The following is a 27,782-nucleotide window of genomic DNA, read 5'->3' on the forward strand; positions in this document are numbered from 1 at the left end:
AATGTATATGGATACAAGGAAATCTAACACACAAGAGAAAAGGCACAGTGGTGATTTGTTGTCACAACAGAACAAAAGGTCAGTTTTTAAGACTTAAGGTAATGCATTCTTGTCCCTTATTTAAGATAATGTAATGGAAAAAAAACACATTTCCCACAATGCATTCTGCCTTTAACACATATCTGACACATGTTTGTAATCTGTTCTTAATACAGCTCTTACTAAGGTTTGCTGTGCTGTTGCTTGTGTTCTTAAGTTTCAGTGCCAGTTGCTGAGGTGGTTGGAGTGGAGGAGGGCCGAGTGGAGATCCTGCCCCACAAGTCGGTTGAGGACTCAGACAAAGACTTCACAGGTGAGGTCTCCTGGGGGACTCTCATGTGTCACAATCTGAAGACTGTAAGGAGTTCTTAAGTAAATAATAACCTGTAGCTGTGAGCACAACATCTGTCTCTCAGTGTATAGTAAAAAAAAAAAGGACATGAATAATTTACATACAGGTGTAGAGGACACTATAGTTTCATATTTACTGTAACGTGTACCTGTAGTTACTCAAATTACAGCAGCATTGTAAATATTGTGGTTGTACATCTCTGTCTATCCTCCATTTGTAGTTTGCTATGTGAAGCGTAGCAGCAGCGGTGGCTCCTACGGGTTGCTATGGAGACTAGGCCGGACCCAGTTTAGCTGCCCGAGTCGGGTCCTCAGAGACCAATGGATCAAACACCTCAGAACTGCCCTCAAAACTCACAGTAAGGATGGACATTCAGTCACATCAGCACATTGTACTTCACTGGAAATTTACAGCAATTATCTGGCATCAGCTTCAGCTACAAAGTACCTTACATTTTACTGTCCTACAGTGTACACACACATGTTTATAACATTAAAATTACACCACACTGTTGGAAAACTACTGGAAGTTTACAGCATCTGAAGTGGTTCTACAACATATACCTATCTTGTATCTACAGAGGTGCAAAGTAACCAAATGCTTCATTATTAAATTTAAATAGAGTTTTCAGCTATCTGTATTACACTTTAATTTCCCTACATTTCTGTATTTTAACAAAAATATCAGGTCTTTGCACTTTCAGATCAGGCTCATTACTTTAGCACTGATGCATTTGAGAGAAATGATCAATTATTTTTATTTTGCATCATTGTGCACTTCCCCAACATCAAGATACTGATCCTTGTCATCAGACCATTATCCACAGGTTGTTACTGTGCATCACAAATGTACCAAGATGAAAATGACAAAATAAGAATTAATGGATAAGACAGGATAGTGAAAAAAAATGTTGTAATGTTTAGAGTTCTGTTTCTGACACTGAAAACTGATTTGCGCATTAGAGAAATGTTAATGTCTTGGTCTTTTGTTAATTCCAGTTGGTAATTTTTTTAAATTCTACGTGAAGTTAGAATAATTTTGTAGTCTTTACTTTATATTTATTTGCTGTAAGATTCACTTAAAATGTCTGTTTTTTTTTCCAGTCCAATCCATTTCATTTATAAAACATTTTTAAATACAACAGTGCAACCAAAGTGCTGCACAAAACCCAGTAAAATGATAAACACAAATATATGTTAAACCAGTTATATATTTTAAAAGAATAAAAGACATAAAACACAGTGTAAAACAGGACAAAATGATGCAATAATTTTCACTCAAACCTTGTACTTTTTCACTTATACTACAAATCAAGTTGAATGAGTAGCTCTAACTTATCATATCTGTCCTTCTACCTGTTAATAATAGGTTTTAATGAACTTAAAAATGAACTATTTCTCCCTTAATTCTTCATCAGCTGCACATCAGAATCAGGTGGCTCCTGGTAACTTGTGATAAATCCTTTGTTCCCACTGTCAGGTCCTTTGCGCCCCCACAGACTGTTGGTATTTATCAACCCATTTGGAGGGAAGAGAAAAGGCCGACAGATCTATCATTCTCTGGTTGCTCCTCTCTTTGAGCTAGCTGGTATTAGTGCTCATGTAACAGGTAAGAACCCACAAAATGCACTAGAAAATGTCTTGAGCTGATGCACTTAATATCAGATATAATCAGTGGAAATCAGCAGTATTCATCTAACCTTATCATGTGTGGTTTTAGTGACTGACCGGGCCAACCAGGCCAGAGACTACCTCCTAAAGAAAGACCTCACAGGCTTTGACGGGTAAGAGCCGTGTCAACACCGTGGTATGAGAGTATTATACCAGCTAAACTCACTGGGAGGTGCTTTTCATAATAGAGGCTCTTGTGCTTGTTTACAACAGTGTGGTCTGTGTGGGAGGGGATGGCATGTTCAGCGAAATACTTCACGGCTTGATTGGGCGGACACAACAAGAGGCTGGCCTTTGTGAGAATGATCCCTCGGTGACATTGCAGCCTTGTCCGCTGCACATTGGCATCATCCCTGCAGGTACTGACACTGGTATTAAACATTCACGACATTTGTAATGAAATAATAATTACAGCTAAGTGAAAACACTCATTATTTTAACCTTTGCAGGCTCTACAGACTGTGTGTGTTATGCTACAGTGGGTGTGATTGACCCTGTTACCTCTGCTTTACACATTATCATTGGTAAGAAAGGATCCAATAAGAAAAGGATTCCTTTAATTACAACTTTGGGGAAATCAGATACTCAATATGCCTTAACAGTTTTCTCACCTTTGAGTGTCGTGATTGAACCTTTTCAGGGTTGATTTCCATGTTGATTTGCAGGAGACTCTCAGCCTTTGGATGTGTGTTCAGTTCATCATGCCTCGGCTCTGGTGCGATACTCGGTGTCTCTGTTGGGTTATGGTTTTTATGGGGATGTACTGGCTGAGAGCGAAAAGCACCGCTGGATGGGACCTCTCAGATATGACTATTCAGGTACTGACTCACGATTCTCTTAGTATTTTAAAAAATGAATATAAAGTACACATAATTATCTTAAAGTTATTTGATCACCTTGAAACTGTCACTGTAACAACTGACAAAGATGTGTTGATCTGGTGATGCTTATCATGATGATATTGAATTAATAAGTCTACAAATAAGGTCTTCAGTAAATATTTCAAAAATCTTTGAAAAGGGATTTTACTTTCTTGATTTGCACATTACATATATTTATTTATTTATTTATTTATTTATTTATTTATTAAGTGTAGGAGAGTTTCGAATCAAAAAACAGGTTATTGAAATACCTCCCTTTAAAAAAATTAACAATCAAATAAAATTCACAGACATCAATATAGTATATGAAAGCAAAAAAAACAAACAATGCAGCTTATCTACATAATATGGAATACTGACAAGCTGAGAAACAATATAAGGGACACTATACTGAGAGACACAATAAATTTTCACTATTAGAGTCATTTTCAGATGTTTTTTTAAGAAAGGATAATGTAGATGTTCACTGAAATGGGGGACAGAGATTGTTCAAAACAGACGGTCCTCAATATTTTAGATAATATTGATTAACTGCAAGTCCAGCAGTGCAGAAGATGAAAGTCCTTAGTGTTTCATAAATTAATGTATGAAAAAGTTCTGAAAAGCACTTGGTAGATCATGAGTTAAATGAACATATTTGTACTTGAAAATGTGGGTCTGATAGAAATCACATTAACAAATGATAAAAGTTTGTATTTTCTGAAAAGAGGAGGAGATGAATCCCATTTTTCAGCAAAACTATTCATTCTCTTATTTTTTTACTAAGAAAATCTTTTTGAGACAAGTGGGACAAGTAGCAGGCCAGACAGAATTATATTTCCCATGTTTTTCTCATATTATAGTATAAAATCTCAAAATAACATTCTAAAAATATTGGATGTCCCATTGCATTATTAGAGCCTGCACTGGGCTATGCTGTATTCAAGCCATTCACTGCCTTTTGCTGAAGATTATCCAGCTTTTCACAGGCCTAAAGCAGTCATGTTATATGTTACAATAAGCATCAAAACAATCCTAAACTTCAGTAATAAATGTGTTTGTTTTCATCTGGCTTGTTGGAAGTAATCTGCCAAAGTAAAGGTGAATATTTCTGTTATACACTGTCAAAGTCATTATTCTTTTTCCTGCTGCTATCTGTGCTTTTTTTTTTTTTTTTTGCGCTGAAAGTCCCTCTCACTATGTGAAGCAACAACCACACTGAAAATATCTAGTTTTGACAAAGACACCTATGTTTTTGTTTTCTTTTGTAGGGATTTAGTCACTTTAAAACCACAATGTGCTTCTTCATGTACACGTTCCATGAAAACACCTCCTGACACTATTTTGCAAAAGCAATTTCGTAGCATCCTGCACTCAGTATCACCCAAAAACTAACCAAAAACCTGGATAAGTTTTACCCTTTAACTTTTAGTGTGAAAGATAGTGGATGGTGTCAGACCTATCTACCTATCTAAACATTGAGATAGGTCTGCTTATACAAGACAAGCTTTTTTCCAGTTTTGTTGGTTGTAAAGTTGAGTCGTAAAGTAATTTCAAGAATATGGTGTAAATATATGAATGCATTTTCAGCATTTGTTCCATCCTGTTTCTCCTCCCTCTAGGTACTATGATGTATCTGAGCAACAGAAGCTATGCAGGCATAGTTCAGTATCTCCCAGCAGACCCACTGCTCTCCAGCCCCAGGGACAAAACACGCTGCCTCTCAGGGTAAATTACAACTGAGGAAATTACAGCTATGAAAGCAATTTAGAGACCACTGATTTTACTGTTTATAACTATGGATTTATGTCTACCTCTGAATAACAAGTTATAACTACCAGGAAGAGCTTTTGTCTGTCTGTATGTGGGGTGAAACTGTGGAACAGTCTGGATCTTCATCACAAACAGTGCCAAAATATCCACAGTTTTAAAGCACTTTACAAGTGTATGGTCTGGTCACAGTACAGGGAGGGCGGGGCTTATTGTTTATTGCTGGGCTATTACACCCTTGGCTCTTTCCTACCTTTGTTGGTATGTACTTGTCTTTGTTTACCATCGTTGGTATGTAATCATTGTTGAAATATATTGTATTATAAATTATGGAGAATATCAGTTAGATATTTATTATGTGTAATATATATCAGTTTTCCTGATCTGTTTACTATCTGTTATTTACATTATTAGGACTCTAAACAGATGCAATATTATCATTAAGGAAGCAAAAATAATGTGTTATGTTGTATAAATGAGAGGTGGGAGTGGGATTTAATAAGTTTTCTTCTTCCCACTCCTTTTTGAGCAGTACATATTGAATTTTTTTTATTACTAGTGTACATGGCAATTGCTATATTGTCTTGATCACTTCTATTTATTAATTTATTTGCTCTGCTATTAGTTCTTTGTACACACAAAAGTTTTGTTTTTTCTTCTGCTCAAAACAAATAAATTAAATGAATGAAATGACATGATTATATATACTGATTTTTAAACAACACAATAAAAAGTATGGATTATCTATAATTGACTAAACCAGTCGTTCACATTACTTTTGGTTGCTTTATACAAACATCTTGGCTTTGTTTAACAGCTTGTGACCATTCATCCTGCTCTTAATCATATTCCAGAGGTTTTCCCTCAATCCAGGTCTGGACATTTGAAGTGGTCTCTTAATTTTTTTCCAAATATGCATATAAAAAAAATGTCCAACAGCCCAAAAACTTCCATATTCTTCCTTACAGGAAGGCTCAGTCGACTCTTTCAAATTTCATATCACTTTTAAACTGAATTGTTGTGTTGTCATAGTTGTACCCAAAGGCTTCACTGTTCTTTAGTGCTTTGTTTTGTTGTGATACACTTTACAGTTTTAAAGTACCTGTGGGAAGCAGAGCTGATGAGTTGTGACCATGAGCTTTTCAGAATAAGGGGGAAATGTTTCAAATACACCATGAGGAAATAAGCTTGTAATAACATATGAATAACAAAGGGAAATACAGTAGAATGGAAACTGTGTCACTGTCCATCCATAGATGATGTTCACCTTAAACCTTTCGAGAACTAACAGAAAAAAATTTCCAGTGAGGAACATCATTATTATTCAAGTGAAAAGGTTCAAATTCAGTGTTGTGGACACTGTGACCACTGCCACCTGCAGCGGGGCCTCAGGTGTTAGGTGAACCTTAAGGAGGGATCATGGCAGGAGGAACCTGATCTAGATGAAAGCTGAGCCGTGCTCTCCTGTTAGACTGTACAATGCCTCTGTCTTTGTTGGAGGCAGCTGCTTTTGGCTTATGATGCACTTATGAGTACATGTCTAGAGCAGGAATGTGATTGTTTCCCAAACAGTGAAAACATTCTGTGTTGCATTTGTGTGGCTTTAGGTGCAGTGTATGCTCCAGAAGTACAGAAAGACTTTTCCCCCACTCTGCAGATTCAGCCTCCATGTGTAGCTCCCACTTCAGCCAGTTGAGCTGCGACTCAGAAGGTAATAATATGAACACAATAGAGTTTTCATTTATATCAGGGTAATACAGACCATTCATTCTCAAACATTAGGTTCCAATCCAAAAGTGGGCCACTGGACATTTTACTTGGGTCACCAAATAAATACAAACATTTTTAACACAAAGCATGTATTTTAGTTCCTAAATGTTCCTGTTGTTCTCATAATTGTCCTTCAGCCATTACATTTACTATGGAAGGCTACTGTATAATGCATTTGTTTTGACTTATGTGCGAAATAATTCATGTATTTATATGTTGTCAATAACATGCATAAAATTAGGTTGTGATTTATCAAATGTAAGAGTGATTTACCTTTTCATATACAATACATAATATTATAAAGATGTAGAAATGGCAGTAAAAATGCTTTATGATGATGATTTTAGAATTGGTAATGATAGTTTGACATTTTTTAAGAGTCTCCTGAAAAAAGCTTAGGAAACATAGATACAGATGATTTTTTTTTTTTCAATTATGACTGATGTCTTGATTTGTCTCTTCATTTGACCCTTCAGATGAGTGGGTGAGTATTAAAGGTCAGTTCAGGTGTGTGTCGCTCACCTGTATGTCCAGCTCATGTCCCAAAAGCCCTCTGGGTCTTTCTCCCTCTGCTCACCTGGCTGATGGGACCGGGGACCTGATTGTGGTGTGGGACACTCACCCACTAGGTTTCCTCAAGTTCCTCTATAGACACACAAACACACAGGACCAGGTAGGAGAAATATCCTTCAGTCAAGCGTTAGACCACCAGGTTTAAACATGGAACTAAACAATGTTCTCACCTGTTTTAGTTTGACCTGCCATTTGTGGAGGTCCACCGTGTCAAGGCTTTCCGTTTCTTCCTCCCCTCCGATAAAGAGGAGGAAGGATACGAGGAGATCGGAAGTCTAAGTGGCACTGTGGATAAAGAAGAGCGAGTGTGTAGCGTGGAGACGGTGAGTAGGACTGGATCTCAGCAGTACCTGGTGGACAGAGAAGTGCAGCGAGAAAAGCCAAATGAGCAGAAGACGGCCTCCTCCTTCCTGTGTGGTCTGTGCTGCAGTAAAGCTCCTGCTGTGTCCGTGTGGAACTGTGACGGAGAGATTCTGCCTTTCACAGACATCCTCTGCAGGTAAAGGTGGATTCCAGCCAATCTCATACTGTCATTGTGGTGATATTGTCATTGTAGCTTAAAAGTAACTGTAACTCAAACCCATGGTGGACTGTAATGCAGGGATACTCAACTTGCTGTTGTGAAATGGCAGGACACTGAGTGCCATGATTTGGTGAAAAAGTCATAATGAAAATATTGTAAGTGATATTGTAATTTGAACTTGAGTCTACTTTATTGGGTATAAATGAACATACATACATTACTAATTCAAGTAAACTTTAACTGGCATAAAAATTACAAAAAGAAAACTTACATATAAAAAAATCTTGAATCTTTTTATTTAGCATATTTTCATTTTGTCGCAATATTCCAAATATCACCATTTGACAAGAGGTTGTGCTCATGTTTTCCCTCCCATTTCTGCAATAAGATCCCCCTATATCTAGACTTAAAAGTTTTAACCTTTTGTGATTATATAATTGCAAATACATTTATGAACTCTAAACCAACAAAGTGGAAGTGCTGCTGGGTCTTCTTGGTGATTATCCACAGATGCTCTTTGAAAATTTGTGGTGTGTACTATTTGGAGTCAGGAAAAAATCTGCATTAACGTGTAAGATTTCAAAAAATATTCCAAGGCACACCGTAGGATTTGTGTAAAAATAAAATGCCTTTATTTCTCCATGGCAGTCATTTAAAATACAGCCAATGCTTTTTTCACCACTGGTGGAAAAAGCCCTGATGAAGACCAGAGGTCGCAATGCATTTGCTGTATTTTAAATTATGGAGAAATAAAGACATTTATGAATTTTTTTGTTGTGCAGCCTTTTAAAAACAATATTTATTAGAATAAACATTAAAAAGTCCATATTGTCAGACTTAGTATTGTAGGCAATACCACCTAAACTGAAACCAAGTCATGACTGAGGCCAGAATCTATTGAAAATGACACAGAACCAAGTCAAAAAGTTATGCAAAAATGTTAAATGCATGGAGAAAATGCTTTGAAAGTTTTGTGATATCCCTCCAGGTTTAGTGTTGACTGATCTTGACATAAAAGCCTCTTTGAGACTGAGTAAAAATACACTTTACACAACCAAGACCTTCACGAAGCGGTCTTGAGACTAATCTCAAGTACTGCAGCGCTATTCATTCGACTTAACTAAATTAACTTAGTACAAGGATGAACACTAGGTCCATGACAGCTACATCAGATATGTTACTAAAGTTTAGATGTAAGTGCTTCTGTGAAATCTATTTAAGTTCATTGGATTTAGAAAATAGTTTGCAATTCAGTATCTTAATGCCAGTCTTGAATCTTGATCTGGTAGTTGCTAAACTCTATAGAATCTTCCTTTTTTTTTTTTTTTTTTTGCAAAGAATGAGCCAAAATATAATCATCAAAGTTGATGTGATTGGATAATTTTACACACTATGCAAATTAATAAGCTTATTTTTTTGGTCTGTTTCTTTATTTGGGTCCCTTTGTCTAGTTTTCAGAATTATGTAAAATTGTGGCCATGTTTTAACTCATTTGTGCAGAAATGGAAAAAATTCCAAAGAGTTTAACACTCTATGAAACACTTGTTTGAACAAGAAATAAACTGAATAAACCGTGAGACTCTGGCAAAGGACGTATCTTTTTCAGCAGCAGGTTGTAACTTGAGTCACTTTCTTCTCTCAGGGTTCATGGCCAGTTGGTCCGTCTCTACGCTCGGGGTATAGAGGACGGAGCAGCCATGCATGACTTCTCAGAGACGGAGAAGAGTGAAAGGAGCCGCATCCTTCACAAGTGACAACCAGTGTGTAAAAGGCACTAATGTGTAACCTAACTGCAGTCAGTCATAGCCAAGGATTTCCTAATATTTCAGGTACCTTGAGAGGTTTTAACATTGCAATAATGAAGATATATTTATTCTTGAAAATATGTGTACATATGTATAGTGTTACCCATAATAACGCTGAAGAGTGTAGCTCGGATCTTTCTGTACATCAAAGTGATTTGCTGTTTTGTATGTTTTCTATATATTCATTTGAGCTTCCAGATGGTAAAATCATAACAAATGTCAACTGATTCAATAGAAAAATCATATTTATACAATAAAATGTTGGTCTGACCTGATTGCTCCATACTTTATTGTTGTGTAAGACTGATATCGCAACATACCATGACTAAATTTAGTGGCTCTAACTTTTTTTGACATTGGGTGCTTCTATGAAACTGGGTTCATTTTGGTATCTGGCACTTTGCCAGCTTTTTTAGACCCAATAGTATAAGAGAAATGTAGACACATCCCCCCCCCCCCCCCCCCCCCAGGATGTACCTAATGATGACCTCAGATAAATGCAAAAACATTATACTCTTGCTCTGAGCCATCCCAAAATTAATGAATTTTTAATAAAATATTGGGACCAAAAACAGGACCGAAATTGGGACATGAAAAACTACCTAGGTGTCAGTGCATTTGAGCTGGAAAACATGGCTTACAATGGTCTTACATACCACTATAAATAAAGACACTGTGTTAAATTTGATGATCCTAGTGGTCTTTCTAATCCAGACATGTAGGTTTTTCATGAATCCACAGTCTTATTCCAGGTTTTGTGTGTAACCCATTGTGTCCACTCATGTTACACACGGAATCTGCCAGTTTAAACACATATAAATCGTGAGTGATTTCGCAATAGCGGCCATTTTTATGAAACACTCTGCCTTGCAAAATTAGCTCGATACCTGTGAGAGAATAACGAGATATTAAAAAAAATGTTTGTGTCCTTTTTACCATGTTACATGCAGATTTTTGTATTAAATATCATATTAAAATATATAAAAATGTGTTTTAGCTGAAAAATAGTTTCTCTTTTATCTCAGTAAATATTTATTTTTAAAAATAGACCCAAAGTGCTTCCAAACTTGATTGCTTCATAACATTAGTCTACATCTGATTTGAATTTTTTAGCCCCATGTCCTGTTTTTAGGGACCACTTTCATAGAAGCATCCACATACATATTTTGTGAGAGATTCTGCACTAAACCAACTAATTCTAACATTGTAACATTTACAAAATGATACTCTCGATTTTTAGTGTCATACTACATGCATTGTATGCAGTGAAATGTCATGATATTAATCATACATGCTGTAAATGAGGAAATCAAGCATCACACGGAAGAACAAATATGATAATCTCAGAGAAGTTGTTTAAACACATGTTCATCTGTTCTGTCCTTCCCATGGCCTTCCGAGCATTGGCAGAGTCATCTTTTACTACATGATCATCTTTGTGTGTGTTTGTAGACGAGACTCCCAGTTAGACTGTGCACCTGGAAGAAGCAGATACAGGTGACAATAACAGTATCAGTCTGCTGTAGAACGATTCACACCAAGTTTAATGAATTTAAAAAAAAAAAAAAGGTAACACATCTAAATGTTAATATTAGTAGAAACGTCAAGTCATGCGTTGTTAGAGACAGACTAATGTTATCAATAATTGTGGACAGTTATTGAGTTTATCTTACCTGGAAGTCATTCTTACCTTAACCAGGACATTGTGACTGACTGGTTTTACATGAGTCACCTGTCACTAAGCCAACAGTCCAGTATAAATATTACTTATGTTATTGTTTTGTGCTTCATTGTCATGGTGGCTCAGTGATGACTGTGAACACTAGCCTGCTGATAGTAAAGAAGACAATAAATTTAACATTCAAGTGACCATAGGTAATAATTCTATACTCTGATCATGTGTTGAAAGTCATAACATCAACAACAAACACCAAGATCCATTGTGTAATTTAAGTTGTAGTCACAAAAGTGTAATACAACTGTCCTTAGATGTGAATAAAATAAATACAGTGCAGACAAACAAGTGAAAGACAATTTATTTTGATTTCAAATTTACAGGTGAACACTCAAATCAGGCTACTGTAGTCAATTTATCTACACGATTGAGATATAAAGGTGGGATTTTGTTCATGCAGAAGACCTTGAACAGTGAGACGGCAGCAAAAAATGACTTTATTGTTTGTAAACATGCCTACAGTGTTCATGTGAGTATGTGTGCGACAGAAGGCATCATGTGGTGTGGGGCTTCACCCACTTGTATGTTCCCTCATAGCGAAATCCGACCCGTTTCACCAGCTCATCGGCCTCATTTGGACCACGGCTGTGGACACATGGAAAATGACCATCAATACCATTTGTATTTTGTTGTGCAGAAATTTCAACGCATATGACAACAGGTCAAACACATGAATCAGTAAGATAAAGATGAAAGATCACAATGAAAAACTATCTATCTATCTATCTATCTATCTATCTATCTATCTATCTATCTATCTATCTATCTATCTATCTATCTATCTATCTATCTATCTATCTATCTATCTATCTATCTATCTATCTATCTATCTATCTATCTATCTATCTATCTATCTATCTATCTATCTATCTATCTATCTATCTATCCACAAGGTACATATTCTGTTTTACCTTCCATATGTGTACGGTATGGGATGCGTCTTCTGTTCTTCTATTTGGTGGAGGAGTGGGGTGAAGATCCTCCAAGCTTCCCGCAATTCATCACTGGGACAGTAAGAGGAACAGTTTATGTAAAAAAAGACAAAACAACACTATAGTACATCAAAAAATGTAGAAAATTGGCAGGATAGTAAATGTTACTACCAACCTGCGAACAAAGTGCATCTGATTTCCACAGAAGACGTCAAGTATCAGTCTCTCATAAGCGTCTGGTAGTTTCACATTCTGGAGGATAAGATGTCAGCTGTTTAACAATAGTGCACAGTACACCATGAGGTGGTGTACTGTGTATCGTTTGTCAGGTGTGTACTGCATTAAAACACAAAGCATTAACTAGTGTTGCTGTCCTTTGTTGAATGTTGGTTGCATTTTCTTCCCCATATCTTTTAGCTAACACTACTCCTGTCTATAAAAGGAGTAAAAGGAACCCAAATGCTGTCCTAAACTTCATCAGCATACATTTTGTAATAGAAAGGTGATTTATCTCCCACATTTTACAGATTTCACTGATTTCTACAGAAAAAATTGACACTCCAAGTACGCAGCACCTTATATCTGCTCCTGTAGGTGAGGTCCAGCTCAGTCTCTTCAGGACTGAAATAGACACCAGGTCTCTTGGTCATCATCTTCAGGTAAATGGCCTCATTGGGCTGAACCCGCACCACCAGTTCGTTCCTCTGACAGCGTTCGACAAAGATGTTGCCCGGTACATCAGTGAACTGCAGGCGTACTTCAGCCTTTCGCTCATTCAGAGCTTTACCACAACGCAGAACAAAAGGAACTCCTAATGAATGGTGGGAAAAGAAAGAGAGAGAGAGATGTCAAAAATACCAGAGTTTGGAGAAAGTCCAAAGTCTGGGTTCTGTGAAGCAGAGACACTTTTGAGTCTTAAACAGGTCATTAATATACAGTCGCAAGTTTAACCCATAAGGACCCAGTGTTACTTTTGCAGTCCTTCTCAAATGAAATTTTCTCTATAGTAAACCTTCCTTTAGTGATTTATCACCATTTATTGTAATATTATCTTCTGTATTTTGTGTTTTTTCAATGAAAATCAGGTATTTTCCTACATATAATTTACTGATCATGTAGGTATTCATAAAAGCTCACATAAGATTACAGTTGTGGGTTATTATATCAGAAACAGAAAAAACTGAAGAAAAAGTGACTTTTTCAGTAAAGATATCAATAACTGAACATAAAACAGGCCTCTCCCTTCACTGTCATTGATCCAACTCCATGGGTTTTACTAGTGAATCAGTGTTGTAGAAGATGATGGTGTTTCCACGTTCAGTACAGAGCCTCTTTATGTCCAAATGGGTCCTATCTGATGACCATGAAAAGATGAAAAACTGCATTTTACACAAGTTATTTACATGTATACATAGGATTTTAGCAGATCAACAGGTATTAAACAGTTTAGATCAGTAGATGGATTTGGTCGCTGGGGGTTCTTTAGGTCTTTATGGGTTAAGAAGTCTTAAATGTCTTGGAATAAAGTAATCTAAAACAAATTATAGATGTTTTTGTCAATGTAAGTAAGAAGTATTACTATGCTCATTTTGTGAAGTCTCAAGTCACAGATGATAAAGTCAAAGTTGACTCTATTCAAGTGTCTCAGTTTCAAGTCCACACCAAAAGAAGTGAAGAATGAGGAAACGTTTTTTTGAAAAAGCCTCACCGTCCCATCTTTCATTACGGACATAAAGCACTGCAGTTGCAAAAGTCGGTGTGCAGGATCCCTCTGGAACAGTGGGGTCATCGAGGTAACCGAGCTTGGCTTGGCCCTCCCCCTCAGGGTCCCCCACGTACTGGCCGAGCACCACATCTGACGCAGTGACAGGAGCGACGCACTTCAATACCTTCACCTAAAACAAGCAAGACAGCTGGACTGCAATGACAGCTATTAGAGAATAAACAATGTCATTCTTTAATGACCCAATTGTTCGCGTTACCTTCTCATCCCTCACGTCGTCAGGGTCGGTGGAGGCAGGCTTCTCCATGGCAACCAAACAAAGCATTTGAAGCAAATGGTTCTGCATGACATCCCTACACAACAAGAAAATAACTGGAATGAGGGAAAGGTGACATCTTATTTGGATCAACCATTTGTAAAAAGTAAAAATATTCAGACTTTTATTACTAAAGTTTATGCTGAAATTGGAATCCATTTTATTTTAAATGACTTATTAATATTGAACATAAGTTGCTCAGCTGTTACACATACTCTTTGTAGGTGGACAATATAAGTAAAGTGATACTGATTGGTAGTTTAATGCCATCTCTTACCGAATTATACCAAAATCATCAAAGTAGCCTCCGCGGCCTTGGGTACCAAATGGCTCCTTGAAAGTCAGGACCACACAGGCCACACTGGTCCTGTTCCATATAGGTCCAAAGATCCGATTTCCAAACCTGACAGTAAGAAAACAAAAGACAACCGAACCCTTGCTCCAAGTGTCTCAGGGACAAAGAGATGGATGGCAAATATTGTGCACAATGAGCACAGCCTGTACCTGAGAACCATGAGGTTCTGGACCATTTCCTTTCCCAGGTAGTGGTCTATGCGGTAGATTTGGTCCTCTGTGAACAGGGAGGAGAGGTGGGCTGACAGCTCCTGTGAGGTCTGGAGGTCACGACCAAAAGGCTTCTCAACAATGACCCGGTTCCAGCCTCTGTTACCAACACACAGTATGTGATTAATCAGACAGGGCACCACTGACTTTATGTGGTTAAAATCATCCAGTGCTGACCTCTGGCTCATACAGTGGCCTCTGATGTTTGTAGTGACATCATGGTAAACGGTGGGTGGCAGGGCCAGGTAGAATAGTCGGTTGGCATCGGCTCCACCAGGAAGAGATGACAAATGAGTGTTGAGCTGAGCGAATGAGCTGCCATCATCGTACCTGCCGCTCAGGTAGGAGTTCTTACTGAAGAAAGTGGAAAGACACTCACTGTCCTCATCAGTCACCTTTGGAAAACATAGAGAACAAACTACATAACATAACATACACCAAACAATACTCCTGCAATTGTATTCTGTCTCTTATTATTTCTCAATGTAAATAATATTGAATTTTACTTCTAATTCCATATTTATATAACTGCCAAATTTCTTATTTTTCTCTTTATATTTCATTTTTCATTCATTTGTGGTTTTCCTATCTGTCTTTTTCTCTGCACTTGCTTGTTGTATGTTGCTGCTGTTAAATGCGAAATTTCATATTACATGTCACATTGTCATATCTTATCTTCATCATCATCTTATTACAACAAGGTACCTATTAAAAAGTCTTATTTTGTCCACTACCTTCATATGAGGCAGACATGCTGTCTTGAGGTCCTGTACGGTCAGAATGGACCGAGCAAAACCCACAAAGTAGGTCTCATCTGGGAGCAGGCCATCTCTGAATAACCACCTAGAGAAAAAAAAAACAAGATCCAGTCAAAATTAGCGATGCAGAACATTGGGCAAGAGTTAAACCCCTGAATTATATAACATGACTAACAGACTTAAAGGAGCTTTGACTCTGTTCAGTATTATTTACTCACCATAGCGTTGGATAGATCTTCTTCTTAGCAAGATCTCCCTATGCAAACAATAAATATAAAGCAAGCAGATTAATAATGTTCCCCACCCTGTAATAACTGTGGCTCAAATCAATGAAAAGTCCAAAGAGCAAGTAAACTTAAAAGTGACAGGTAAACCAGATAAACGATAGAAGTGGTTTGTGTTGGTTTTTGTGTTGGGCTTACTGTAAAAAACAAAATGTTTTGCTTCAATATTAGCCCCTCCTTAAATGGTTAACAAAAGAAAAGGTAGATGCAGCACATTTCTGTCAACATGTGCCCACTGTCAACTATGCTCATTCACTGACTGCAGCACAATATTATCCAGTTCACCAGTCTGAGGCTTTGTTAATCTTTTCCCATTAAATCCTCCTGTTAAACTGTTTTTCAATTTTAAAGTTAAAGCATAGAGGGAAAACACAAGGTGAAACAGTTAGTAGACTTACTTCTTAGGTGGATTAAACTTTGAACTATTTCTGCAGCTCTTACATGGCCATTGCAGATTTAAAATAGATAGCTGTAACTCCTGTCATTCTGTACAAATCCAGACTTTGTACTCACTGAAGCTCCCAGGATGATGAAAATGTGTGCCTTGTACTGACTGGATGGCTGGTCTCCATAGAGCTCCCTCCTGAGCTGTCCAAACACTTCAGAGCGATTCAAAGCCTCAGTGCTCATCCTCTGGGCTGCCTGGTCTCACTCTGACCCTACTTCCCTTGCTTTCTTGTGGTTAAATAGCACACAGTATGTTGAAATTTCAACTGTCATCATTGCCTTGCAGAAAACATCAGAAACATAATACTGCCACCTACTGTTACAGAAAGACACTGCCCCAATACTTTAACTTCCCCATGGTTTGTAAGGTACATTACCTCTTTCCACTTGCCCAGACAACTCCACGCATGAAGTCAAATCTGTACATTCCATCAAATCAGGTTTAGCAACATGAAGATCTTTTTTTTTTTTTTGCCCTTTCACTGCAGCTCATATGTCACGTCTATGCAGACAAGAAGGAAACCAGCCGGAACAGTCCTCGTTTCTAAACCACTCCTTAGATAAAGGTTGTGCAAACATTAACTAGTACCTCTGACTGTCAAACTGTTATAGCTTTGTTGCTCTGAGTTCTTATCAGATCAGGATGTCTGCAATATTAACACGAAATTAAACAAAGATTAAAATGTGTATTTATGCTGCCACGCTGACATTTAAAGGTAAGTTGTAGCATCAAACAGAAATGGTAATCCTTCACACATGAAAAGACACATTTGAGGAATCATTACTCATTATTATTATTAATTTCTAGATCTGCTTGAATACTAAACATTGTATGAACAGTAATTTATTTGACACACAATATTTTTATTTTAAAAAACAGACATCTTGCCTTTTATAAGACTTGCGCATATTTTGCCATTTAAACATCAGCTGTCACACATAAAGTCACTTGGTGATTTTCCAAACTGGAATGTAAATGCACTTAATTATTGCAGCCTTTGCCTCATGATCAAAGCTGCCGCTCCTGCACGTCAACTCCACACTTTGTGGGAGGGTGCCCCGCTACCTTCAACTGTGTTTCCTGAGTTCCATCATAAATAAATTTAAAACAAGTTAAAGCCAACCAGAGTTTCATTTGATGTAACTGTCTTGACTTTTTCCTCTGTCTTTTACGGTCTGTTCAGAACGGCAAAATGCCCCAAGCTCCGAAGCATGAGGTCTCTCTGGACCAATGCTGACCGGGCTCCTGGGAGTCTGACGAGTCTTGGGGAGTGAAACTGAGGTGCCACAGGTCACATTATTGGCAGTCAGGGAGGTCAGCTGAAGGTCCAATGCTGGAACAGGTCTGCGGCGTTGCATTGGTCCATAGTAATCTGGCCTCCTTTCAGCTGTAAACATTTACCACTGCTGGGATTCTTCAGAAGATTTTCCTGGATGGAAAAATCAGAGAAAGTATGAGTAATCTGAGAAATCAACAATCCTCGTATTATGTGGTGACTCAACAGGATCAGATACAATAGAAATACTTATACACACAGCCTGAAAAAAGTCCCTAGATGGCTGTACCTAAGCAAACCGGTCTGTTGGATAATTACTGCAGCGATTTGTAAAAGTTTTGTGAAAGACTGGTTGAGGGAGTGTGAGACACCATTTTCATACATGGATTAGCCAGAGTCCAGACCTGAACCCCATTGAGAATCTTGATGAAGTGGTCCAACTCCCCCATCATCAATACAAAGCCTTGATGAAAACTTTAGGAAATTATGGTCTTTGAAAAATGATATTTAGTGACATTGCATATGCATTGCGTGCATAGAAGGATACCACAGTGAATGTGTTCTGTAATCAAAGCTAAGCGTACATCATCTACCAAATGCACCTTCTAATTTGGTGGTCTATTTAAACTGCAAGAATTTCCCAACTCTCCCTCTGACGTGTCTATGCCACTGCTGCACAGATTGCTGGCAGGGAAGAAATTTAATCATCACTCTGTAATATCTATAGATCAATACACCTGCAGGGAGTGTTGAGCTCAGAAACTGAAAATATATCCTACTGCAGGAATAAAATATGTCAAACATGAGCAGACCGACTGAAATATAATTTACCGATATGGCTCTATTATTCATTCATTTCATTCATCTTCTGAATTGCTTTATCCTCAAGAGGGTTGTGGGGGAGGACTGGAGCCCATCCCACGTTTCAGGCTACATTTCGGGCAAAGGCGGGGGTACACCCTGGACGTGTCGCCAGTTCATCGCAGGGCTGACACAGAGATGAACCATCAACCACTCCCATATTCACACCTTTGGATGACTTAGATTAACCTATTAACCTATTAATACATGTCTTTGGATGGTGGGAGGAAGCCGGAGTATCCAGAGAGAACCCACACAAACATGGGGAGAACATGCAAACTCCAGGCGACAATGCTACCCATTGCACCACCGCGTTGCCCACATGGCTCTATTAAGACTTTATTAATGAGTCCTTCAGCACTGCTCACCTCTGTAAAGACAAACTCCTGTTCAGGTGCCACAGCGGTGCCCTTGCCCTTCAAATGGCAAAGCTCGATCTTTATTGGCTCTGGATGTGGTGTGGCGTGAAGACACAGCTGCTTTCCTATGTTGTGACGTAGCTCTTTATGTGATGTATATTCAAAATACTAGAAAAGAAAACCCATCAAATTAGAAAGTCCAGCGCCAGGATGAACATCAATATATCTTAATTTCTAATCTCAATTTGACCACAGAATCAGAGTTACAGTATATACCTGGTTCCCTCCCATGTTATGACACTGGTACATGATCAGAGGTTTACCCCCCTGGTTGCTTTCCCCAACATCCAGGCAGGACTGAGACCCTGAATTCTTTATCTGGTGCAAATAGACACACAATGGCGGTGTGATGATTACAACTATGCAACATGTGCTCCGTGTTTTACAGGTGATACAAAATACAAAGGGTGACGTGACTCACTGCTCCAAATTTTTCTGGGGTGAAGTCTGGTACAAACACCTCTGGATAGACCGTGTTTAGGTACCATGTGAAGTTCTTGCAGTGCAGCCTCTCTCTCAGTTTCAAACGATCTGAGATGTCCCCAAACTGGTTCTGAAAGAGCAAAAGGGCTATTTTAAGAGGCACTGTCACTACCACTTACAAAAAATGGGGAATGTAACAATGGAAACAACAGACCTTTTAGATGATATTCCATACTTCATTAGTTATAAAAAAAATTATGAAAAAAACCCACTAACCTGACTAGCCATAGTTGCTGCATTTTTGTTGCGGCGATAGAAGATTTTCTTGTAGTCATCCATCCATACTTCAGCTAGACGCACCTGGTTGCGTGTAATAACCTCTGTACCTTTGGGAAAAGTGTGAGGACTCTTTGTACGGAAAACATGTCCCACCACAGAACAGGGGATGATCTCCAGCTGTCCTCCACACTGCCACACCTGCGAATCAAGTTCAACAAACAACATTTAAGACTTGAACCTAATTACAATAAGGAGACTTTTCTGGTAATGAGATGTACAAGACTGACCCTGAATGACATCTCCACATTCTCGCCACCCCAGATCTCCATCTTGTCATCATATGTCCCAATGTGCTCGAAGTACTTCTTCGAGATTGAAAAGAGACCTCCGGCAAAAGTTGGCGTTCTGAAAGTTTCACAAAAAATGTTACAACACGATGGATCATGTTCCATGTTAAATAACCATGCCCTCACTTACTTTACGGGATAGGTTTCATCCTTGCGCAACTTCTTTGCGTCTTCTGGAATGGGCTCCCAGCCAAATGTCAGGCTCCAGTCGAAGTTACCACGGTTGTAGGCCCGATTGGTGGCCACAGGCTTATTGAAATGAAAGGTGTTGAGGTCAATAGAGCTGATTTCTGGACTGACAACAGCAGTGGGTTCTTCAACGATTCGGCTCAACAGTGGCTCCAACCATCCATGGAAACATTCACCTGGATAGAAACAAGGAGCAGATAAGGCTCAAAACTAAGAAAAATAAAATATATACTCAACCTCTGTTACTTCAAATCATTGTAGACGTTACATCCAGTGCTGAGCAATATTAGAATACATCAAGTAATTTATTTCAGTAGAACTTTGGTTTGAATACGATTGGAATAAAGAAATTAAATATGCAAGAACTGATTTAACAGAGAATTGAATAGTGATACAAATAGTGCCACAGTTTCTGATGCTGAATGATCAGAAAAATATTAATATATAACAAACCAGATTAGGTTGATGAGTAATATACACTGTACCACAACTAACCATCTACTTTCTTCACATCTCATTTAGGAAGAAAAATCTCCCATTTATATAGACAAAAATATTGGGACATATCAAGGCTACAGCTGTAAGATGTCCTGTTCATGCTGATTTGAGATATAAACATCAATATTTCTTTAAAGTCACTGATAAAAAACAAATAAAGAAACAAAATTGATGTTGAGAAATCAAGTAAAACCCATCTCTGAGGCATTTTGGAAGCAAAGATAATTTAAACAAAACTAAGTAATGCACTGACATTTATCACAATATGAAAGTATATCATGATATTTGTCATTATTGTTTTGTATCTCAGACCCCTGTAAGAAAAGAAACACCTGAATTCAGTATGTCCACATAACTTTGTCCACACAGTATATCAAGTAGTACCACAACAATAACTAATAAAATACTCAGCAACTATTTTAAGATCAAATTAATAAATTCCAGCTGCTATTTAAATTTTTTGTGGTCTTTTTGTGGTTTCTTTACTCCTAAACTGAATATCTTTGAATTCTGGTTTAAATACGACATTTGAGGGCATTGTCTTGGGCTTTGGGAAATAATCTTGGGACATTTTGTAAATAAGCACTTATCAATTATGAAAATAATCATAATATTTGACAATGAAAAAAACTGTTACTTGCAGCCTCAATATCAAGTAAAGATGTGTTAAGTACTAACAGGATTAAAGTATTTTGACCCAACAGACAGACATGGCAACAGTCATAAAATGGTAACCAACACTGCAGACAACCAAAGTATAAAACAGATTTTGAAGTAGCCTTTAGCACTGTAAGACTTGTGTACTTTCATAAGGATAGAAATCAATGTATTAAACAGGCAGAGGCAGTGAGGTATGTACAGCTGCTTGAACAGGTAACTGAACTGTGTGAGGGGATTCTTCTTACAATGTGCATCAAGGAAGGTTAGCACCTCGCCCTGGGCGATGCTGGCACCCAGCAGCCGGGCGGTGATGAGGCCTTTTCTCTCCAACTGTCGCACCACACGGACAACCTTCAACTGACTCACAAACTCCTCCAGCTGGCTCTTCAGGTGATCTAAAAGAGAGGAAAGAGGAGTAAACCGGTAACTTCAAACAAAAGTCATCCACCTGTAAATGATGTTCCGATAGGTCTCAGTTATACTAAAGGCAGATCTTAACCTGTAGGGAAGGTTATTTTTGAAAAGTTTCATATTACTAGCTTCCCTGTTAAAAATATAATAAGTAATTTAAGTATTTTAATTATTTCAGAGTAACAAAATGTGTTACATTTCTCTCAGCTAATTTAAACAATACTACACCAATGAAGCTGAAAAATGTACATGTTGACCTTTCTGATTTCAGAGAAAATAGAACTGAATTTCCAAGACTTTCCTGTCCAACCCCATGGCCATCTGCTTTGTTATGGTCAGTTGTTACCTCCACCAAGGAGGTTATGTTTTTGCCGGCGTTTGGTTTGTCTGTTTGTTTGTTTGTCTGTCCGTGTGCAAGATAACTCAAAAAGTTATGAACAGATTTGGATGAAATTTTCAGGAAATGTTGATACTGGCACAATGAACAAATGGTTAAATTTTGGTGGTGATCAGGGGTGGGGATTGGGGGGTGGGGGGGCCACGGGGGCCCACTGATCTGCATTGGCGGAGGTCTGCACTCTCCGAGTGCTTTTCTAGTTATAATCTACATTCAAGCATTTTCAGTCAATAATATATTTGGACATAACTAAGTATTTAGATAACTGTAAATCAACTACACATTTTTCTCAGTAACTATGGTAAAATGCAGTAATTACATCTATTTTATAATATACAACTCCATTATATGCAACTATTCCCCAGTAGTGATCTGGACATCACTGTTGGGAGTGGCTACACATACACAAATGTACACACACCTTTGGGCACAGCCAACAGTGATGCTGGGTGTGTTCAGGCACAATTGACCAGTAACTGAATTGTAAACAGTAAAGGCTATAAAGATGCATTTGTTCAAATGTCGTACAGTCTAAGAGAAACCAGCTACCACTCCCAGAAGTCAACAGCAGTGAAGTGGAAACACTGCTGGTAAATTCAGGTGTACAGCCGTTCTGAGTGTGTTACAACCACAAATTCATGCATCCAGTTTCAGTTTGACTGAATCGACAAACCACAGGTCTGAAGCTTATGATGGAAGGCTGCTGCACTGGCAGCAAAAAGGGAACTGTGGGTAAAATAGGAAATAACATACTGAGGGTAGCACGCATTATGTTTTAGACATAACCAGTGGGTATATTAAGCTCTTTGACTTGCTCAATGAAAAACATTTTTAAACGGTAAATGCTAAAGATGTTACGTGTAGCAGCGTGCAACATGTTTACGTAAGCAAACTGACATATTAATATAGAAACATTAAGAGCCGATATTTTCACACAATGAAACTTTTGGTGCAACAACGGACATGATGTAAGGCATAAAATGAGCTTCAACAATTACAATTATTAATTAGCTGATTAGCTTTTTGAGTAAAGGGGGTTATCAAACATGTTGTGGCTTTACCATCTATTCTACTTTACACTGCCTAAGTAATTATACTGTACTTCATTGTTTATTTATTATGGCCACCAATTTATTAGTAGAGACAGTATTTAACATGTGGAGTATAAACACCATGTCCTGTGCAAAACATGCTGCAAAGCCCTTATACTTCAGACAGGCTGCTCTTATCTCACCTGTTGTGTGCTCAGCTCTTACCGAAGTCAGTTTGTGTTTGCTTATGATGACGTATACAGGTGGAGGTGCCTTCAGAGGATCAGATGTATTTTATGACTCTGTTCTCAGGCTGCTTTTCAAGCTCAACACTGTGCACTGTGTTTCAGTTTACTGCTGCCTCTAGGGTAAAATGCACAACTAACTATAATATAATTATAATCACCTGTGTGACATTTTTGTTGTTTTCTGAAACACAACTGGCTTAATGAACAATTTTTCTTCTTTCTGCTTATATCAATGGAGGTCATCTTGTGACACGTTTGCACGAAGCAGAGACGGAAATACCACTTCATTACCAAGCCATTAATTCATTACTTATTACTACTTCAGCCTCATGACTTATTACAATCCTCCAAATATTAACAAAAATTAACAAAAACCAACTATTTATTCTTCCGGGTGGCATTCTGTAGCTGTTCACATTTATGAAATAACTCAAACACACTTTCCAGTGATTCATTTATGCTCTGTAAAATGTCCTTTTTCTTACTTCAATATGAGATTTATTGTCTTTTGAACTAGATTATTTTTGATCAAAAAATTCCAGTAGTGTAAAGTTTTTTGTTTGACTTAAAACAATTTAACTAATTAAAACATTACATATGTCTGGTATAGATATTTTTAAAATTGGTATTTGGAAGTAATTAAGGAGATACAAACTAGAATATTTTAACGGACCCCAGGAAGAGTAGCAACCACTATGGTAGAAGTTAATGGGGATCCGTATAAACAATAAATATTATTCTACTGAGGAATCACCTTGACCGAGCTCTCTGGAAGGAAAATAATAATAAAATTGATTTTAACTGCATTAAAATACATCTTATCAGTCACTAAAGACACATATTAAGATATATCTACAATGAGAGACTGAAAATAAGATAATTCTACTTCAACCTTGCTTTCATATAAACTGTCCATTGACAGAGTGAGGTTTATGTTTTGGCTTTATGAGTGTGTTTATGTTTCCCACCTGCTGTACTGGCGTCATCTACCAAAATGATCTCTTTCAGCAGGATTGCAGGGGAAGTGTGAAGGACGCTGTAAACCGTCCTGAGCAGGGTGGACCAGGCCTCATTGTGGAACACTATGATGACACTGGTGGAAGGCAGAGGAGGACAGCGACGAAACATTCTCTCCACACACCTGGTAAAGATGAGCCAGGACACACAACAGAGAGTCAGAAGAGTTAGAAATAGCAAACATGAGTGAGAAAGAGCAACAGATCAGATGAAATGAAAGTCACAGAAGGTGACTGACAATAATAAAACCTTTGTTTCCAGAGACTCAGTGTGTTTCTCAAACTTAAAATAGTGCAAACTAAACAGTCCCTGCGCATTTACATTGACATGAGATATACAAATAACCAAGCCCCATTTATCAACATCAGTAATGTTCATACTGTCAGTTTGTACTCAGTCTTTTTGGCTACTTGTGTCCTTACAGTTCGCAAAACTAAAAGACTAAACTTAAACTAGTAAGTAAAAAAATCACTGCCAGCTGAAAAAAAAAAAAAAAACAGAATTCAACACACAAAAATTAATAAAATACAATGTACAAAAACTAAAGAGGACTGAGGGTAAAAATCAGCTTCATTTTTGCTTTGGTTGCAACATAATATGGGAATAAATCTAATAAACAATAGTTTTTTTGGCCCCATTTGTGGTTCACATTCAGAGTATATGTAACAGATAGGCCAAGGCCTACTGGGCAGCCCAGATTTGATTCTGACCCGAGACCATTTGTGAATATTGTTCCCATACTCTCGTCACCCAATTTGCTCTCTTCTTCATGTAGCAAATTAAAGCAAAAACCCCAAAGATAAATTCTTAGATGTTAGTGGTTTGGTATTATTTGACATTATACATTCTTTCGTCTTGGGATTTCCTCATGAGAAAACACACTAAATCCTAAACTAAAACAAGCCCATCCCACTAAAACTACTTAAGCACACATTAAAACTAAAACTGAAATGAATTCAGAAGCTGGAGAGAAGGACTAAATATAGATATATTAGCTCTAGAAGTTTAAATAGTCATGGAAAGTATGAAAATGCATGTAAATAATTTACTGCCCTAACAGTGACCTCGCTCTTGCAGAGTTATTTGGCCTGTTGTGCACATATCAGCATTCTTGTTGATTAAACAATGATTATCCCGACAATATTTTAAAAACATGATCTTACTCTGGAGGTCTTGTGTCATGTCCAAGAGCACGACTGAGTGAGATACGGTCGCTGGCAAACTGGTTGAAACAGTGTCTGTTCATGCCTTCCTCCTTCTCCTTCTGTTCCTCAGGGGTCAGGTTGTCTTTCTGAAATGGCCTTCCATCAGCTCCTGGGGCATTGTGGTCCTGAGGTGGTCTCTCCAGATGAGGTTTCAGTTCAGCCTGTGTGTAGAATCCAGGAGGGCAGTTGACGTCCTGGGTGGGCTGCTCCTGTACCGGTGGGGCCTCTGGAGCTCCGATTTGAAAACCAATATTGCCAATGTTGTTGACAGCCTCTCGGACCATCACAATCACCTTGTCTCGTTTGTCTACCAGGTCCTGAAACCAGGGATCTCCAGATGGGGTGGAGCTGACGTCCTTTTGAAGTACAAACAGGGCCACCATGAAGAGAGTCCCCCCAAAGAGTGCCAGTTTTAGGGGGGACATGCGTCGGCGTAGGAAACGCATGTTTCAGAATTTCACTCTTAATCTGTCAAAGCTGTAAAACAGAAAAACATAATAATTCCCCTGGAGCAGGACAAATGCTTATTCCCTTTGAGTCTTTGGCCTAAATCAGCTCCCCTGTCTTTTGCTACTGTTACCTGACCTTTCTTACTAAACTCTCACAGAACTATTTCTGAAATGACAGCGTTGAGGGAAAACCTTTGAAACCGGTTTGTGCGTCTCTGCAAGTGTCATAGCAGCAAGTAATCTTGCCTTCCTCGCTCCTCCCTCCCAGTCCCTTTAGGAAACGGTCTCACAGGACTGTTGGGGAGGAGAGGGAACAAACACACCACACCTCTCAGTAAACACCTGAACTCACCTGCTCAGGCCACAGTCCTCCAGGACCCACGTGGCAGCAGATGGGCTGCGACGCTGCTGGTTCAACCACTGAGGGCCACGACAGTTAATGAGTGACACACAGGGCTCTGCTTAGACACCTGCTCCAAAGGCACCTCACTAGTGCAACACCTTATCAGTGGCAGTTAGCCAAAACGCCTGGACTGGACTGGACCCTGCACAATAAAGATTTAATGGAGCACTTTAATATTAAGCAACTGTGTTTTTAATCCTGTACATAATACTAATTGAGTTAGGTGTGTATTCTAAGTAGTACATTGTGTATTATAACTATAGTGTTTCTGTCAGGGAATGGACAGTGTAATTTACAGAGGGATTTGTAGTAGCACCAGCACATACAAAAAAAAATTTGCCAAAATGCCTAAAGGAGGAACAAGAGTTAGTATGTTAGACAGAAGGGAGGCCATGTCTAAAACTCTATATGTCTGTTTATTAAATATGAACTGTTAACTGCTACAGGAAATGATTTTGCTTTGTGGAACATTTTACTCAAATTCACACGTGTGTTTCCTGAAATGTGAAACATCATTGCAAACCAGGACATCTGTCTGTCCCTAGTGATAATTCACTCTTACTTGGTCATAATTAATTTATTCCATTCTCAGGCCAGACTCTCTTCATAATTGATTCAAGAGGGCACTCTTAAGGAGCAACCAGAGAGTCCACTGGGCATTTGTCACTAGTGGACAACCAGTCTGTCCAGTTCCCTGTCTGTACAAAACAAAGAGGAAGGATGAGCATAATGGACACTCACTCACACCAAATGTTACATCACTCAGGACTGAACTCTTCACTTTGAATCGCAAACTGACAGTTTTCTACTTAGTTTAAAGGAACTTTCAGAAAAGTAGACGAGCCGCGGTCAAGCAGAGATGCTGACAGAAGTGGTTCAGTTAACTCTTGTATTCTGTCGAAACGAAAGGGGAAGAGTTGTTCACGTGCACCATGCCTCAATTCAGTTTCCTTAAACACGAGTCCATTTACCATTAATTATCTATTTAAGAGTAGAATAGAGGCAGGGGAGAGACCTGACAGTTGAACAAGTTTCATCTAGACGCAGTTGAAATACGGTCATTAATGAGCGTCACCGTCGCCGAAATGCCGCAACTTACCTAGATCTGACGCCCAACTGCAGCCTCCACCTGTTCCGGTTGTCACGGTGTGTCTCGCGCTCTCTCTGTGATAAACTGCCAAACGCTCACGCTCCGGCTGTTCCGGTTTTCTGAAACTGTGAAGTAACTTCTGAATGAATGAAGATACACCAGACCCGTCTCCTCCTCTGCTGGATTCTCCTCCGAAGTTAACAGGTGCCATTTGTTGAAATGAGTAGAGAAGTGAGTCCCCTGCCGGCCGCGCGCACATGGTTACAGTGCAAAGACAGCGCGAGGTCCTCTGCGTAATGAAATGTCAAATGCGGAAAAATGGCACATGACGCACTGGTTTTTTTCCCCTACAACAAATTTACCACAGCCTAATAATCAGTCAAAACTGTTAAACTTAAATTAATTGTTTAATCTAATTTGATTATATATTTTTTCAATAAGATAAAATAAATTAATA

General features: G+C 38.4%; 3 protein-coding genes across 5 annotated transcripts in view; 1 reads left to right on the forward strand and 2 right to left on the reverse strand.

Annotated features, from left to right (window-relative positions):
• Positions 1–9,758, forward strand: part of LOC115422787 (ceramide kinase) — a 10,926-nt gene extending 1,168 nt beyond the window's left edge. Inside the window, exons 2-13 of the mRNA XM_030139330.1 lie at positions 257–352; positions 612–749; positions 1,871–1,999; positions 2,111–2,174; positions 2,275–2,420; positions 2,511–2,585; positions 2,727–2,879; positions 4,544–4,649; positions 6,299–6,402; positions 6,938–7,134; positions 7,214–7,533; positions 9,200–9,758. Coding sequence (XP_029995190.1) covers positions 257–352; positions 612–749; positions 1,871–1,999; positions 2,111–2,174; positions 2,275–2,420; positions 2,511–2,585; positions 2,727–2,879; positions 4,544–4,649; positions 6,299–6,402; positions 6,938–7,134; positions 7,214–7,533; positions 9,200–9,311 — 1,640 coding nt within the window. The 3' untranslated portion in view covers positions 9,312–9,758. The remainder of the gene's footprint in view (positions 1–256; positions 353–611; positions 750–1,870; positions 2,000–2,110; positions 2,175–2,274; positions 2,421–2,510; positions 2,586–2,726; positions 2,880–4,543; positions 4,650–6,298; positions 6,403–6,937; positions 7,135–7,213; positions 7,534–9,199) is intronic.
• A 1,633-nt stretch (positions 9,759–11,391) lies between these two features.
• On the reverse strand, positions 11,392–16,580 carry LOC115422413 (glucose-6-phosphate 1-dehydrogenase-like). Its single transcript, XM_030138749.1, has 12 exons — positions 16,188–16,580; positions 15,609–15,646; positions 15,367–15,475; positions 14,810–15,027; positions 14,573–14,731; positions 14,346–14,471; positions 14,012–14,105; positions 13,738–13,924; positions 12,605–12,840; positions 12,205–12,281; positions 12,009–12,101; positions 11,392–11,682 (listed from the first exon to the last, which is right to left on the reverse strand). Exons 1-12 carry the CDS (start codon positions 16,302–16,304, stop codon positions 11,592–11,594), a joined length of 1,545 nt encoding a protein of 514 aa, XP_029994609.1. The 5' UTR covers positions 16,305–16,580; the 3' UTR covers positions 11,392–11,591.
• A 302-nt stretch (positions 16,581–16,882) lies between these two features.
• Positions 16,883–27,585, reverse strand: galnt6 (UDP-N-acetyl-alpha-D-galactosamine:polypeptide N-acetylgalactosaminyltransferase 6 (GalNAc-T6)). Of its 3 annotated transcripts, XM_030138746.1 has the most exons (12): positions 27,335–27,585; positions 26,185–26,377; positions 25,342–25,860; positions 24,130–24,302; positions 21,320–21,469; positions 19,858–20,092; positions 19,668–19,785; positions 19,378–19,578; positions 19,100–19,231; positions 18,895–18,996; positions 18,628–18,786; positions 16,884–17,551 (listed from the first exon to the last, which is right to left on the reverse strand). In XM_030138746.1, exons 3-12 carry the CDS (start codon positions 25,827–25,829, stop codon positions 17,438–17,440), a joined length of 1,872 nt encoding a protein of 623 aa, XP_029994606.1. In that variant the 5' UTR covers positions 25,830–25,860; positions 26,185–26,377; positions 27,335–27,585; the 3' UTR covers positions 16,884–17,437. The 3 variants fall into 3 exon arrangements, with proteins under 3 accessions (XP_029994608.1, XP_029994606.1, XP_029994607.1); XM_030138748.1 differs by lacking the exon at positions 26,185–26,377 and having other exon boundaries at positions 16,883–17,551; XM_030138747.1 differs by lacking the exons at positions 26,185–26,377; positions 27,335–27,585 and having other exon boundaries at positions 25,342–26,164.
• Positions 27,586–27,782: the final 197 nt, after the last annotated feature.

The sequence above is a fragment of the Sphaeramia orbicularis genome, chromosome 7 (assembly GCF_902148855.1).
Source record: "Sphaeramia orbicularis chromosome 7, fSphaOr1.1, whole genome shotgun sequence".
In the NCBI taxonomy this organism is placed as follows: Eukaryota; Metazoa; Chordata; class Actinopteri; order Kurtiformes; family Apogonidae; genus Sphaeramia; species Sphaeramia orbicularis.